The sequence below is a fragment of the Erythrolamprus reginae genome, chromosome 2 (genome assembly GCF_031021105.1).
Source record: "Erythrolamprus reginae isolate rEryReg1 chromosome 2, rEryReg1.hap1, whole genome shotgun sequence".
In the NCBI taxonomy this organism is placed as follows: Eukaryota; Metazoa; Chordata; class Lepidosauria; order Squamata; family Dipsadidae; genus Erythrolamprus; species Erythrolamprus reginae.
The window spans coordinates 151,545,736-151,560,977 of NC_091951.1; the positions used below are offsets into that span (position 1 = coordinate 151,545,736).

General features: G+C 41.9%; 1 protein-coding gene across 5 annotated transcripts in view; it reads left to right on the plus strand.

Moving 5' to 3' along the window:
• CASKIN2 (CASK interacting protein 2) overlaps positions 1–15,242 on the plus strand; it is a 142,784-nt gene that overhangs the window by 79,401 nt on the left and 48,141 nt on the right. For all 5 annotated transcript variants that reach the window (XM_070739929.1, XM_070739930.1, XM_070739931.1 and 2 more), the window contains exon 3: positions 10,979–11,030. In XM_070739929.1, the coding sequence (XP_070596030.1) occupies positions 10,979–11,030 (52 nt within the window). The remainder of the gene's footprint in view (positions 1–10,978; positions 11,031–15,242) is intronic.

Consider the following 15,242-nt stretch of genomic DNA (forward strand, 5'->3'; position numbering starts at 1 on the left):
CCTGGCCATCTCGGGCTTTTCTGGGCTGCCAGAGGAGCCTTTTGGTGGTGCTTAAGGAGGCTTTGGCAGCCCAGAGCAAACGAAGCATTTTCCTTTCTCTGGCCGCTTGGAGAGGGAATAAACCACTCCGCTGTGGTGATTCACTCGCGCTGTCTCCCATACACCCGGCACAAGGTTGCCTCCAAGAGCATCTGGGCACAGAAAGGCAAAAGAGGGTGCTTTGCCCCGGCCAGATCAACTTGGCTTCACCCAAACCAAGGAGTCATCACAGTGAAGGAAAGGCGCTGGCTACAAAGCGAGCGAGCAAGTGAGCGGAGAGGGGAGCCCTTCAGCATGGAAAGGAAGAGGAAGCAGGTAGCAGCAGAAGCCGCCTTTCGGTCAAAGGAGCTGGAGGTTCCCCCCTCTTGCCCGCCTGGGTTTCTCTCTCTGGTGCAGTGTATGGTGGGAGGCAGCCTCATGCCGGGTGTATGGGAGGCGTGAGCTGCTCCTTGCCGCCTCAGAGTCTCTCTTTTTTTAAAAAAAAAAAAACCTTTTAAGTTTTGGATTTTTTTTTATTGCCCTCACCTCACCTTCTTCCTCCTCTTCTTCTTCCTCCTCCTCCCACTCAAATTCCGAGCTTTTATTTCTTTCCTAATGGGTTTGCATACATTATTTGCTTTTTACATTGATTCCTATGGGAAAAATTGCTTTTACTCACAAACATTTCTGTTTAAGAACCTGGTCATGGTACGAATTAAGTTCTTAAGTAGAGGTACCACTGCATATGGTAGGGGTCTCCAGGTTTGGCAACTTTAAAACTTGTGGACTTCAACTGCCAGAATTTATTATTCATTTATTTATTGGATTTCTATGCCGCCCCTTTCCGAAGACTCGGGGCAGTTTACAACATATAAAAAACATTAAATTTCAATAACATTAAACCAATTAAATTAAAATTACATAGCTATCTAAAATCCCTAAATATTAAAATCAATCACACCCATTCGTGCAATGATCATACAATCATTTGTTGGCCAAGGGCTAAGATCTAATTGGCCCAAGCCTGATAACATAAATGTGTCTTAAGACTCTTACGAAAGGCAAGGACAGTGGGGGCAGTACGAATCTCCGGGGGGAGCTGATTCCAGAGGGCCGGGCCCCCCACAGAGAAGGCTCTTCCTCTAGGTCCCGCCAAGTAACATTGTCTAGTCGACGGGACCTGGAGAAGGCCAACTCTGTGGGACCTAACCAGTTACCCAACTTTGCTGGCTGAGGAGCTCTGGGAGTTGAAGTCCTTAAGTCTTAAAGTTGTCAAAGTTGGAGACTCCTGGTATATGGGATATTATTATAGCACTTCCCTTCACCATTGTAAGTCACAACTAGGCTAACATTTGATGAAATCATTACCTAATTATATATATTTTTCTTCGTAGTGTTAACTGTAGATTTCCCTTATTTTGTTGATCCATTGATTGTGACAGAAATTGATTGACCAGCTTGTTGCCGAAGTCTGATATCGCAAGCTGAGAAAGAATGACTGACCCAAAATCACCCAACCAGCTTTCATGACTATGACAGGACTAGAACTCACAACCTACTGGTTAGCAACTTAATCACGAGACCGAACCAGCTTTCAGCTAATTTTAATACTGTATTAGGATAAAAATAAAACTATACAGAAATAAATAACATTTCTGCCATTAGATGGAGCTCTTGCAATTAGCTGTGAGAGCAATGCCTTACAAAAAAAGAAAATCTGTTTTCCAATTTGCCAAATGTTTTCTGTTTTTCTATCCCATTTTATTATATTTGCTTGATACCCTAAATCACAAACTAGCAAATAAGCAAGACATTCTTTAGCATAGTATGATGTGCAAACCCTACCAATGTGTGACTTCATGGTTCAGTGTATTGTGAAATTGGATTACTTTAGCCAAATAACCATGGTTTAGTTAACCACACATTAAGAATACAATCAGCAGCCCTCTTAATTTCTTCTGGTGTTTTAACCATAATTTTTTTTGTGACCATAAATCAGAAAAAAAATTATTAGCTGTTGTTTCCAGTCACACGTCTTTCCACCCCCTCTGTGGTTAGCCTGGTTACCCACAGATATTGATATGTGCGACTTTTAAGGGAAAAGACTTCCCTTAGGACATATAACTGGTTGGGAAGCCAGACTTAATTCTTCCCCACCTTATAATTAAGATAAGGATTAAGAACTGAAAATCTTGCATACAAGTTTGTGTGTGTGTGTGTGTGTGTGTGAGAGAGAGAGAGAGAGAGTGAATGAGAGAGAGAGAGAAAGAGAGAGAGAGAGCACTTTTGAGTCAGTATTGGGACTGCCTGGACAAATCCCTGCTATATATTCTTTTTTGCAAGTGGCTTGCCATTGCCTGTTTCCTAGGATTGATAGAGAGCAACTAGCCTAAGGTTACCCAGCTGGTTTGTCATCTCAGTCAGGATTAGAATTCACAATCCCCTGCTCCTATACTGGTGCCTTAAGCAATACATCAAACTGCCTCTCTATACAGGGCTTTGATCAATAAATGCTTCTTTTGTGGGGACAAGGCAGAAAAAAGAAAGGGAAAAAAAATTATTTTCCAGGCAAATGACAGAACTAAAATAAAATTTTGGTGGAACATTAAGTGATATCTTCTAGAACTGGATATATTGTCTCTAGACACAGTAGTGTTATCTACCTGAAAGGTAGATTCATTGGAGAGATCATTACTCAGACGGAAGTTCTTTGAATTCAGTGAGGATTTCTTCAGTGCATGCAGTTAGAGCAGGCTTTTTATGACAGCCACAGTGGATAGAAATTTTGAACAATCTAGCCGCAATACCTCTGGAGAGCTTCCTGTTGGGAATCTGTCTCTCTGTACAGTATTGATAAGCTTTTTAGCCTTATCTTCAGCTGGGCTAACAAAAGAACATGAGAGGCAGTGGCAGTTGGCAGGGTTATTTTAAACCACGGTTGTAGTTGTCTATCACTGAGTCTGAGTCGATTGTGTGAAATTCATTTTTTGTTTTGTGAGTTTCTTTGGTTGTTTTTTCAAGTTTTCAAAATTCCAAGTTCATAAGGAGGATTGGAGTTCGTTTTATTTATTATTAGAGTTGGAAGGAACCTTATAGGTCATCTAGTCCAACCCCCTGCCCAAGCAGGAGACCTTATACCACTTTGGACAAATGGCAGTCCAATTTCCTCTTGAAAGTCTCAAGTCTCACAACGTCCACAGGCAAGCTGTTCTACTGGTTGATTGCTCTCACCATCAGAAAGTTCTTCCTTATTTCCAGGTTGAATCTCTCTTTGGTCAGCTTCCATCCGTTATTCCTTGTCTGGCCCTCTGGTGCTTTGGAAAACAGCCTGACCCCCTTGTCTCTGTGGCAGCCCCTCAAGTATTGGAACACTCTTATTATGTATCCCCTGGTCCTTCTCTTTACTAGACTAGCCATGCCCAGTTCCTGCAACCTTCGTATATTTTAGTTTCCAGTCCCTTATCATCCTGGTTGCTCTCTTCTGCACTTTCTCTACAGTTTCAAGGTCTTTTTGACATTGATTTTGATAGATAGCTGAGCAATCTACTTCCAGACCCAGTGAAATCTGTTGGTTGACTGTGTGATAGCCATGTTTTCATGCCTAGAAGAGGGCTAGAATTTAATCTCCTAGTTTCTAGTCACTATGCCAAACTGGCTTTCATGTCTTGCATATAACAGAGGGTGAGGATTTGTGGTGCTCCAAATGTTGCCTAATTATACAATCCAGCATCCCTTATTTGTTTGTTTTTTATATTGTCTGGAATTTCTGGACTCTATTAGTGATATTAAGAGAACCGTAACTTCCTCACTCCTATATCATGTAGAAGGAGGTCATACAAACCAAACATTTTTGCATACTTCTTTACATGTGACTTACAGAAAGAGTAGAAAAACTTTGGCCCATTAATTACCTGCCACCCAATCCGTTTCTTCATTGTGTCTGAAGTCCCCATGAAGCAAATGTCTGAATATCTGCATTTTTGTGTCATATCTAGAAGAAGGAAGGTCTTTAGAAATAAAAAATATATTTTTAAAGAAGAAATGTCTGATTATCACCACTGGATACAGATGGGACTCAGGTAACTCAAGTAACTCTTCTAGAGGTCCCACTGCTTTCTTCCCCAAAAATGTTGCTGTGCCTTTGGCATATGAAAAATAGCTATTTATCCATTGAAGATTTCCTCTTCTGTTCAGATTCCTTTTATGAGATAGTCCTGTATAGGTTTACGTGATTTGTTAGACTTCGGGCTATTTATGTGAAAGGAGAAAAAATACCAGTCTTTTCCAAATAAAAACTTGTTTAGGATTTGCCACCTGGTCCTTTGGCTCTCAGCTGAATAAAAGGGGAAAGGCATATCACTTTTACCCATTTTTTTCTTTGGTACAGAATGACTGTAGAACATTTTTTTTTAAGATGAAACAAAAACCTTTTAAAAACAAGTTATTTTGATTTCCTTTAGATTTCTTCCTTTCCGCTCTGCGTGGCTGACCCCATTGGTTGAGTTTGTCATGCATGTTGTATAATCAGCTCCTTGGAAATGGTTTTGCATTAATACGCCTATTTGCAAAATATTTTAATTAGCCCAAGGAAAACCACAATTACCAGAGTTTCCTTTTCAGCCTGTATTTCCATATGTCAGTGAGCCCACCACATTTCGAAGGGTAGGAGGAGTTGCACAGCTTTTCCTCTATGTAACACAATCTTTTTATTCCAGCCACCAACCTCAAGGTAATTGGAGCAAAGGAGAACAGAAAACTATAGACCAAAGAATAGAACTACCTTTGAATTCAAGTCATGTAATATTTGTAGGAATGAGCTTGGGAAATTTCTAGAGGAAACTTTATCAGTGACAATTAGAAGGAGGGATGCAAAGCATTTTCTGTGGTTAGTGCACTTGTTTTACTCTGATCTTTATCACGCATCCTGATATACTCCAACCTCTGTAATGTCCAATTTAATTCAGTTACTAGGATCAGGATTATCCTGCCTGGCTGCTTTGGTGGTCCATGCAAACCAAACTTTAAAGCTACATTTCTGGGGGAAAAACATGTGCCTATCCTCCCTAGTCCATTCTGGCATTCTTATTCTTTAGCCAGTTCTACAAAGACTGAGCTAGGGGAGCCTCAAAGACCCGAGTCTCTGGTTGAGTATTCCAGAATACCCAAGTCATTGTACTGCAAACTAGGGGTATACAAAACCTTTGCCAGACCAATTCTTGAATATAGTTCAACTGCCTGAAATCCACACTTTATATCGGACATTAATATGAGTGAGTGAGTCCAGGGGTATTTCACAAGAAGAGTATTCCACTCTTCCACTCAGAATAGAATACTTTATGCCACCAGGCTTGAAATTTTGGGCTTGGACAACCTAGAACTATGTTGCCTATGGTCTGACCTAAGTGTACTACACAAAATTTTCTGCTACAAAGTCCTACCTGTCAGTGACTACTTCCGTTTCAACTGCAATAATAAATGGGAAAACAATAGATACAAACTCAAAATAAACCGCTCCGAACTCGATTGCAGAAAGTACGACTTCAGCAACAGAGCGGTCAATTCCTGGAATGCACTACCTGACTCTGCTGTTACATCCTCAAACCCTCATAGCTTTAACCTTAAACTCTCTACCGTGGAGCTTACCCCATTCCTAAGAGGTCTGTAAGGGAGCATGCATAAGTGCACCAGCGGGCTTACCATCCTTTACCTACTGTCCCCATTTATTCGTGCTCATTTCCTGTGTTCATGTTTATACTTATACAGTAGTACCTCTAGATACGAGCTGCTCCACATGCGAGTATTCCAAGATACGAGCCACGAGGGGAGAGAAATTTCTTTTCGAGACCCGAGCTCAAATTCGGGATACGAGCCGAGCGTCCACTAGGTGGCGCAAGAATCCTTGCTTCTGGTTATCTCGGAGGGGAAAGAGAAAGTCTAAAGCCATTTGTTCCAGATACGAGTTGTTCGACATACGAGCTCCCTTCTGGAACGAATTAAACTCGTATCTAGAGGTACTACTGTACCTGTTATCTTGTATATATTTGAAAAACTAAACAAACAAACAAATAAATAAATAATTCCAGACATTGCCTATCTCCAAAATAAGAACTATGCAAATATGCTTTTATCCATTCACCTTATTCTGCTGGTTATAAATGTAAGAATTGCTTCCTTGGTTGAATGAGGCCAAGAGACAGAGTGTGGAAAGCCTGATATCAGTAAGGCTCTTGCATTCTCAGACGTGCACTTACAACCTTGTTCATCCTCAACATTTAGCAGTAGAATGTACAAAGGCAGAATATGGCATTTGTGATTTCCCATTGCTTTCCTTGGACAGCAGGTAGCAACAGATAGTGCTGCCCCTTTGAATATCCCCCTTCATTGAAACACAGCTCTATTATGCTCTTATTGCGCACTGTGGTGGCACAGTGGTTGCAACGCAATACTGCAGGCTACTTCTGCTGACTGACAGCTGACATCAGGTCAGCAGTTCGAGCCTCTCCGGCTTAAGGTTGACTCAGCCTTCCATCCTTCCGATGTGGGTAAAATGAGGACCCAGATTGTTTGGGGCGATATGCTGACACTGTAAACCACTTACAGAAGTCTGTAAAGCACTGTAAAGCGGTATGTAAGTCTTAAGTGCTATTGCTATTTGTTCTGGTTAGACCCCCATTTATGTCTATGTGCCGCTCACCCTCTATTCCTGGAACATTCTCCCTTGAAATACTAAAGAAAATACTGCAGAGAGTTTGAGATGACAACTATTGGCCTATGTAGCTTTTAAATTGGGAAACCTGGGCAGCTTGGTGAAGCTAAAGTGTCTGCTAGTTATAATTACCCAAAAATAAGATTCTTAGGGCTCCTTGTAAAAGATGGGGTTGAAAATAGAAAGAGCTGGAAGACTGTCCTAGAGCATAGCTTCCCCCTCCCTGCCCATCTGTTATTTTTCTTTCCTAATTTGCTCTTTTGCATTTTACCAGTAAAAGTTTTTTTCTTCTCTGTGCATCTTGATAACTTTGGTGACACTGGAAGAACCTTTATGATCACTGTAATGTTAGTTGCTTGTTTATTTTTACTTTAAGAGCCAGTGCCATTTTAATCCCCATTTGCCCAAAGGGCTTGTAGGAATTAGGGTTGTCAAGTGATGATAAAGCTGCAACAATTCAAAAGAAGAAGAAAAAAACCCTGTTCGAGCAGCCACCTTGAACAGACCTGTGAGGAAGATACCATCGTTAAATAAACCCCATCAACCAGATTCTGTTCTAATGCTTTTGCTTTGCTAATTAGTTGGATTATTTTAAAATTTCTGGAAGCTGTCGTATTTATGTTTTCTTTTGAGATCTGTGGGGGGAAAGGAAAATTTGCTCAGTTTGGTAATAACTTTCACACTTCAAAACACGATATTGCAGTGGTGGAATAACAAGCTGCCTATGTAGGACTAGGGCTGTTAATGCCTCCCCACATCCTACTCCTATTCAATTGTTTCTAATTCTTGAGAAGCCTGGAGAAGTTTTTGGCAACGTTTGTTAGAATTGCTTTACCATTGCCTCCTTCCTAGCGTTGAGATAAAGTAACTGGCTCGAAGTAGCGCCTTCATGCCCAAAACCACTATCTCCCTGATGTCTTAACGATATCACATTATGCTGAGTAAATGCTTTTTGCTCTTAAGATGATGGTGAAGGTACTAAGACTACAAAACATTATATGTGCAAACATTACAATCTCGTATTATGAAGAAACTGGGTGAAAAATAACGAGCTAACTTTTATGCATTACAAAATATTCCAAATTCAGGAATGTGGTTGTTGTTTTTTTCAGCACAGATTCTTTAACCAAGAAGGTCATTAAGCACCTTTCATAACCATGGGACCTGTTGCAAATTGACTGAGAAGGTTAGACAAACAGGTGACAGTCCTCATGTGTCTCCACAAATACTCTCCACATCTTGAGCTACAGAATCTGAAAATATGGCACATTAATAGGAAGTGGGGTTACTTTCCTGTGACCTTCCCTCATATTGTTATCCAAACTGGGCCAAATCCAATCAACCATTCCTGCTAAGAATGCTGAAAATTGCCCACAGCAAGTTCATTGTATTCTTGGCAAGATTATTTCATGCATGCTAAATAGTTGACCAATTTGCATTTTTCTGTTCAGAGAAACCGCTAAATCTTTGAATTAGTTTTCAGAGGGTGAGTCAATATATATTTAAAAGGGTAGGGGACAGGGCTGAATTATTTCTGAAGATTCAAGTTCAAGTCCACCTTCAGACATAGAAACTCAATGGATTACTTTAGAAAAATCACTCTCCCTCAAATCAATCCATCTTGTAGAATCCAGTCTGGGTTGGTCACTGGGACCAGAGGGTTAGTCTTCTGAGCTTTTAGATTCATCCCCAGGGAACTTCTCTCTAACAGAGTGTCTATCTTGTAGAGATAGTGCTATAGAGGAAAAAAATTGCAGGACAAAGTATTTGTGAACCAATAGAGAATAAATTATATACAGTGATCCCCCGGTTATTGCGTCCCCAACCATTGCGAACGGGGTAATTTGCGATTTTTGAACCCGGAAGTCAAAACACCATCTACGCATGCGTGCCCTTTTTTCTATGGGCACGCATGCGTAGATGGGGCCCGGCAGATCAGCTGCTGGGCGGCTTCCCTGGGTCTTCCCCCTCTTGCTGGCGGGAGGGCGAGCAGCGGGCATCAGCAAGGAGTTTCCCCACCGCCCACGCAAACTCCTCGCTGCCGCCCGCCCTTCGCCCGCCCACGCCGTTCATTCTCGCCGCTTTTGAGCTGAGTCCGGAAGCGAATTCGCTCCCGGACTCAGCTCGAAAGCGCCGAGAGCCAGCGCGGACAAGCCGTTCGCTGGCGCTGGCTATCGGCGCTTTTGAGCTGAGTCTGGAAGCGAATTCGCTCCCGGACTCAGCTCGAAAGCGCCGAGAGCCAGCGCGGACAAGCCGTTCGCTGGCGCTGGCTCTCGGCGCTTTTGAGCTGAGTCCGGAAGCGAATTCGCTCCCGGACTCAGCTCGAAAGCGCCGAGAGCCAGCGTGGACAAGCCGTTCGGCAAACAGCCGGCGGCAAACAGCCGCGCCGCCCCCAATCTTCGGCTCCTCGCTAGCGCTGTGGGAGTAAAAACACCATCTGCACATGCGCAGATGGTGTTTTTACTTCCGCAGCGCTACTTCGCGAAAACCCGCTCGTTGCGGGGGGTCCTGGAACGGAACCCTCGCAACGAGCGGGGGATCACTGTATAGAGAAAGCTAACAGATAAAACTGGTTCTTGCTTATATATCCTACCCACAAATGTCACAATTTTCTGTTGTTGATGTCTAGTTGTTTTACATTCAGATTCCTGAATGGCTCCATTATCATGTGAAAGATAATAAATGCATGGGCTTCTGTGTATGGGAGAGAGCATCATAATTGCTTCAGTCTCAACACTTCATTTGGAAACTGGAAGGGGCCTCTCCATTGTGGAGTTATCCCCAAAGTAGGCCACCAAAAAGTGGGGTACTGGGAGAATAAGCAAGGTAGATGGAATGTCAGGCAAACACAATGCCTTTGTTTTAAAACTCTGGATCTGCCACCTCTGCCTCTGAAGGAAAAAATGCCAGCCATCTGATGTGGGTGGGCTTTTTCCTGGCAGCAGGAAAGCTGAAGGGAGCTGGGGACAAAATAAATGTCAGGGGTTTGTTTTTTTTCCATATTTCCGCATATGCCACTATATAAATGCAGGCATCTCTGATAGAAGGAAAGCGGGGATACTGAACCAGTGCCCAACGTTGATGGGGAAAGGGGGATTTTGCTTGCTGGTTTTGTGGAAGTAATCAGTTGGAGCGGGGAATATTTGCGGCCACTGTTTTGAGGAAAAGTGAAGTGAAGAAGGGGGCTAGTCCCAAGCTGGTGCTCACGAAGAACAGAATATAGAAGGCAATGCTAAAGAAATTGGAAAGGAAGAAGAGACTGGAGGGATGGGCCAGGTGCTGTTCTGTGCACAGCAAGGTGAGTCGGGCAGGCTTGGGGCAAGGGCCAATTATAGGTAGAAGCAGGAACCCCACGCCCTTATCTATTGGAACACCAGATTTGCTGCTGTCGTTACCATCAGTTCTTCTATTAGGACGGCAACTATAATTTCAGAATGACTACAGAACTGTTCCTGATAAAGCAAAAAAGACCCATCTAAATACAGTGTTCCCTCGATTTTCGCGGGTTCGAACTTCGCAAAAAGGCTATACCATGGTTTTTCAAAAATATTAATTAAAAAATACTTTGCGGTTTTCCCCCCTATACCACGGTTTTTCCCGCCCGATGACGTCATATGTCATCACCAAACTTTCGTCCACCTTTAATAAATATTTTTTTTAATAAACTTTAATAAAGAAACATGGTGAGTAATAATCGAAATGGTTGCTAAGGGAATGGAAAATTGCAATTTAGGGATTTAAAGTGTTAAGAAATGGCTTGTGATACTGTTCATAGCCAAAAATAGTGTATTTACTTCCGCATCTCTACTTCGCGGAAATTCGACTTTCGCGGGCGGTCTCGGAACACATCCCCTGCGAAAATCGAGGGAACACTGTATATGCCATCAGAAAAGCAGAAGGGAAAGTGTGCCTTGAGTATACTTCTTTATACTAACTGATTATTTCATTATCTGTCTGTTCTTTCAAAGAAACATTAATGCATTCGTTCTAAACTATGGTTAGAGCCAACATTGACGGCAACAAGAGTTTGCTACTAAATCACTTTTCTGGTAATATTCTGACTTGGGAGTTGAGCACAATATCTGTGGCCAAGATACTTCCTTATAAAGCCTTCATAGTGTTGCAGATTCCCATGAAAAACATTGCTAAATATATGTGTCTCTAAATTTGCCTTCATACAGAACACATCCCACATTCCTCAATATACTAAACTGACACAAACCCCTTCTTCTCCTTCTCCTTCTCTCCCTCTAGAACTCTTGGGATCAACTAAACGACTGAATGTGAACTACCAGGATGTGGATGGGTATGTAATTAAACAAAGACAAAAGTATTCATGATTTAAATAGAATTTTGTTACTTATTTTTTAAAATATATATATATGGCTACCTAATTTGAAAATTGTGGATCTGGACCAGAGATGGGTTCCTCCCAGTTTGCACTGGTTCGTCTGAACCAGTAGCAAATCGCTAGCAACATCACGGAGATGATTCTATTGGTCTGACATCTTTTTTTGAGGGGGGGGGGATTTTTTGCTGATTTTTTTTTCTGCGCATGTGCAGAAGCTGAGTTTCCAGCACTGCGAATGCATCGCCATCTTGTTTTGGGCTTCTTTTTTAAAAAAGTGAATTTTCAGGACTGTGCAGGCACGCAAAGCGTGTGTGCGCAGCCACACAGCATGGCCATGCAGCGCACAATGCACACGCAGCCACCCAGCATGGGAGGAAGCGAACTGGCAGCGAGGTAAGTTAGAACCAACCCCTGGTTTGGCCAGCATATCATAAATTAAAAACGCAACAAAATGAGCTGCTTTAATTAAAATATAAAAACTTGATTGTAATAGGCAACCAAGAAATCCCATTTATGTACTTCTCAATCTGGGAAATTCCCATCATCCCATTCCCACAAATTGAGAACAACCCAGGTTTTTAATGTCTTTCTAAAGGCAACAAAATAGGGGCCAAATGTATGTTGGGGAGATTACTCCAGAGTGCAGTTGCCACAATGGGAAAACCATGCTTCCTGGATCCCACCATTTATTCAGGGAGGGGACACAAAATATTCCCACCAGCAGTGGGCTACGAGCCGGAACGCTAAATTGCGCTCAATGATATGGCTCTTAACTGCTTGCATGGCCAGCGCGATTTTGCTTCTGCACCTGTGAAGGTAGCAAAATCGCGCACGGAGCCGCAGGTGCATCCGTGTTTCGGCATGCGCGGAAGCAAAAAAAACCGTCACCAATTTTGCTACCTTTACAGGTGCAGAAGCAACATTGCGCTGGCCCAAAAAGCACATGAGCCGCGGTGGCGAGCGCAATTTAGCGTTCCGGCTTGTAGCCCACCACTGGTTCCCATCCAATTGGAGTGTGTGGGATAACCAAACTTAGGGGAGAAACATATATACACCCTGCAATTAGCTCAGTTCTTCATTATGGACATATGAAGAATTTGTAGTTATTGCTTTCTCCATGAGTTCTACTCTGATTGCAAGCTGAAGGTTAACACTGGATATGTTTTGTCCCTTGCCCTGCCATTGACACCCTGTATGACTTTGTGTGCATCATTTCACATTATGAGTGCAAAACTTAAATCTAAAATAGAAATCTGTCCTTAAAATACTTCAGGCAGAACTTCATTCAAATTCTTAGGTCTTGTGTCCTACTAACAGATATAGTTTATAACTCCCAAATGGCTGGAAATGGATGGCAAGCAAATTGGAGAAAGCCGGTTTTGGAGCTTGCATCAAGAGAGATGTGGGATCTGCAGCCACAGACCCTTTGAAGAAATATCACTGTGCTTCCTGGGGGGGGGGGGGGGGGACCAAATCACTTCTGAAGAAGTACAATAATTTCCCAGAATAGCTACAGTACAATGGATTAAGGGCTGCAGTCATATTATACATGCATAATTCAGTGGGTTAAAGCCGCAGCTGTTTAAATGCATGAACATGTAGCTAGTGATCCTCAGTCATCATCTATTTATATTAATACCCAAGTATTAATTCCCAATCCTGATATTAAGTGGAGCAGAATGATTTTCTAGTTTTCTAGTTGCCACCTCCTTTTATTTTTGCAGACCAATTGTTCTAACAGGAAGATTGCATCTAACTCCCACAAATCTTCAAATGAATCAGGCAAATGTGCCTTTGTGACAGTTAATCTTTTGACATTCGAGTTAAAAGGAATAACTCAGATTCTGAGCTAGATGCAGTCTAAGATGTATGAAGAAATGTGATGGAAATTTTCGAAATATTCCTTCCACAATGAATTGAGGGGCCTTGGCATAAACTAGTCAGATGCTCAACCTAGATATCAGACCCAGGCCTCCTATTTGGTAGAAGGAGGAACCTATGTGAGGGAATAAGCGAAAGCAAAATCTTAGACTTCTGTTTTGTTATTGGGAATATTGCCAGGAATACAGGGGTGTACATGAGCTATTTCTGCCTCATAATAATTTGACTTTGTTTACTTTACACATTGATTGGAAAAGTTTGCTGCTTCCTCTTAGGCAGAAAAATGTCTTGAGATGGTCCTGCTAGAGATTGCATGCCGACAAAGAGACCAGGAGGAACAGCCATAAAAATTTTTAAGGAACAGCCATAAAAATTATAGATTAGATTAGATTAGATTTATTAGATTTGTATGCTGCCCCTCTCCGGAGACTCAAAGCGGCTCACAACAGCAAAACACAGTACAAATCAAATGATTTTTTTAAAAAAACAGTTAAAACCCTTAATATAAAATACAGTCATACAGATGAGTCTTGAGTGGACCATAGGAGATATTCAAATTGGAATGTACTATGGTTGCAATCCTATCCACTAGAGCAGTGTTTCCCAACCTTGGCAACTTGAAGATATTTGGACTTCAATTCCCAGAATTCCCCAGCCAGCGAATGGCTGGGGAATTCTGGGAGTTGAAGTCCAGATATCTTCAAGTTGCCAAGGTTGGGAAACACTGCACTAGAGCAGCAGTCCCCAACCTTCCTAACTTGGTGGCCCATCCCGACGGGCGGTGGGCATGTGAGAGGTAGGTGCACATGTACATCCCCAACTCCATTTGTGGGAGTGGTGGGCGTGTATGCTGTCCACTCATGTGCATGGAGTTTTGTGCGTGAGCAGAGGGTGCTTGCACTTGTGTGCAAAACTCCATCGTGCAAACAGCAAATACTTGCACCCCGCACAAAGCTCTACTCACACGAATGGAAGGTGCCTGTGCTAGCAGGCGGAGCTCCACTCACGTGAGCAGAGGGCACTAACATGTGAAGCTCTATTTGCGTAAACGATGCTTTGTGTGCGAGTGCAAGTGTCCTCCACTCGTGTGAGAGGAGCTTCACATGTGCATGTTTGTCTGCCCCTCACATGGATGGAGATTCATGGGCATGTGCTTGCCCATCTCAACTTCAGCCCAGTTTTGAACTTGGGGACCGCTCAACTTAGAGGTTCATAGTAGTCCTGGTAGTGGTCTTTTCATAAGCATTTTGCTGTATAAAGTAGAAACATAGAAGATTGACGGCAGAAAAAGACCTCATGGTCCATCTAGTCTGCCCTTATACTATTTCCTGTATTTTATCTTAGGATGGATATATGTTTATCCCAGGCATGTTTAAATTCAGTTACTGTGGATTTACCATCCACGTCTGCTGGAAGTTTCTTCCAAGCATCTACTACTCTTTCAGTGAAATAATATTTTCTCACGTTGCTTTTGATATTTCCCCCAACTAACCTCAGATTGTGTCCCCTTGTTCTTGTGTTCACTTTCCTATTAAAAACACTTCCCTCCTGAACCTTACTTAACCCTTTAATATTTAAATGTTTCGATATCTCCTAATGTCCAAGTAATCATAATAACAACAACACCAATAATAACAACAACAACAACAACAACAATAATAATAATAATTTATTAGATTTGTATGCCGCCCCTCTCCGTAGACTAAAATAAAAGTAGTAAAATAAGGCATTAAGCAATCAATATAACGTAACAATTCAATGTAAGATTATGTCAAAAGCTTGAGTTCATTAAGCTGTCTTAAATTTCAAGTTTAAATGAAGAATTTTAGAGCCTAAGGTGGCAGAAAGCAAGAAATCCTACCGTATAGAGCAGGTCAAAATAATTTCTTTTGACAGGCTTTCAGTCAGTTGTTCACAAACATGCTCAGTTGACAGTTGGTTTATGAGTGCATTTCTTCCAACATTCTTTCAGAAAAAGGAGATCTGTAGATACCATGTGGTGGTGGTGGGTGATAAATTCTGTTTCTGGGCAAAGAACTTGTACTATCAACTAGGGCATTATTACTTCTTGATATTTTTATTCCTTATATGCCAAGTACAAACTTACAGAATGATGGAAATGAAAATGTTGCAGTTGACATGAGAAGAACCATTCATACACACCCATATAAAATATACATAAATTCATAATAAATTTATGTTTGGAATGCAGGCAATACATTTTTATGTAGCTTTTATAAATTATATTGCCACTAGGAATTTGCCAGGACTTCGCTTTTGTAAGAT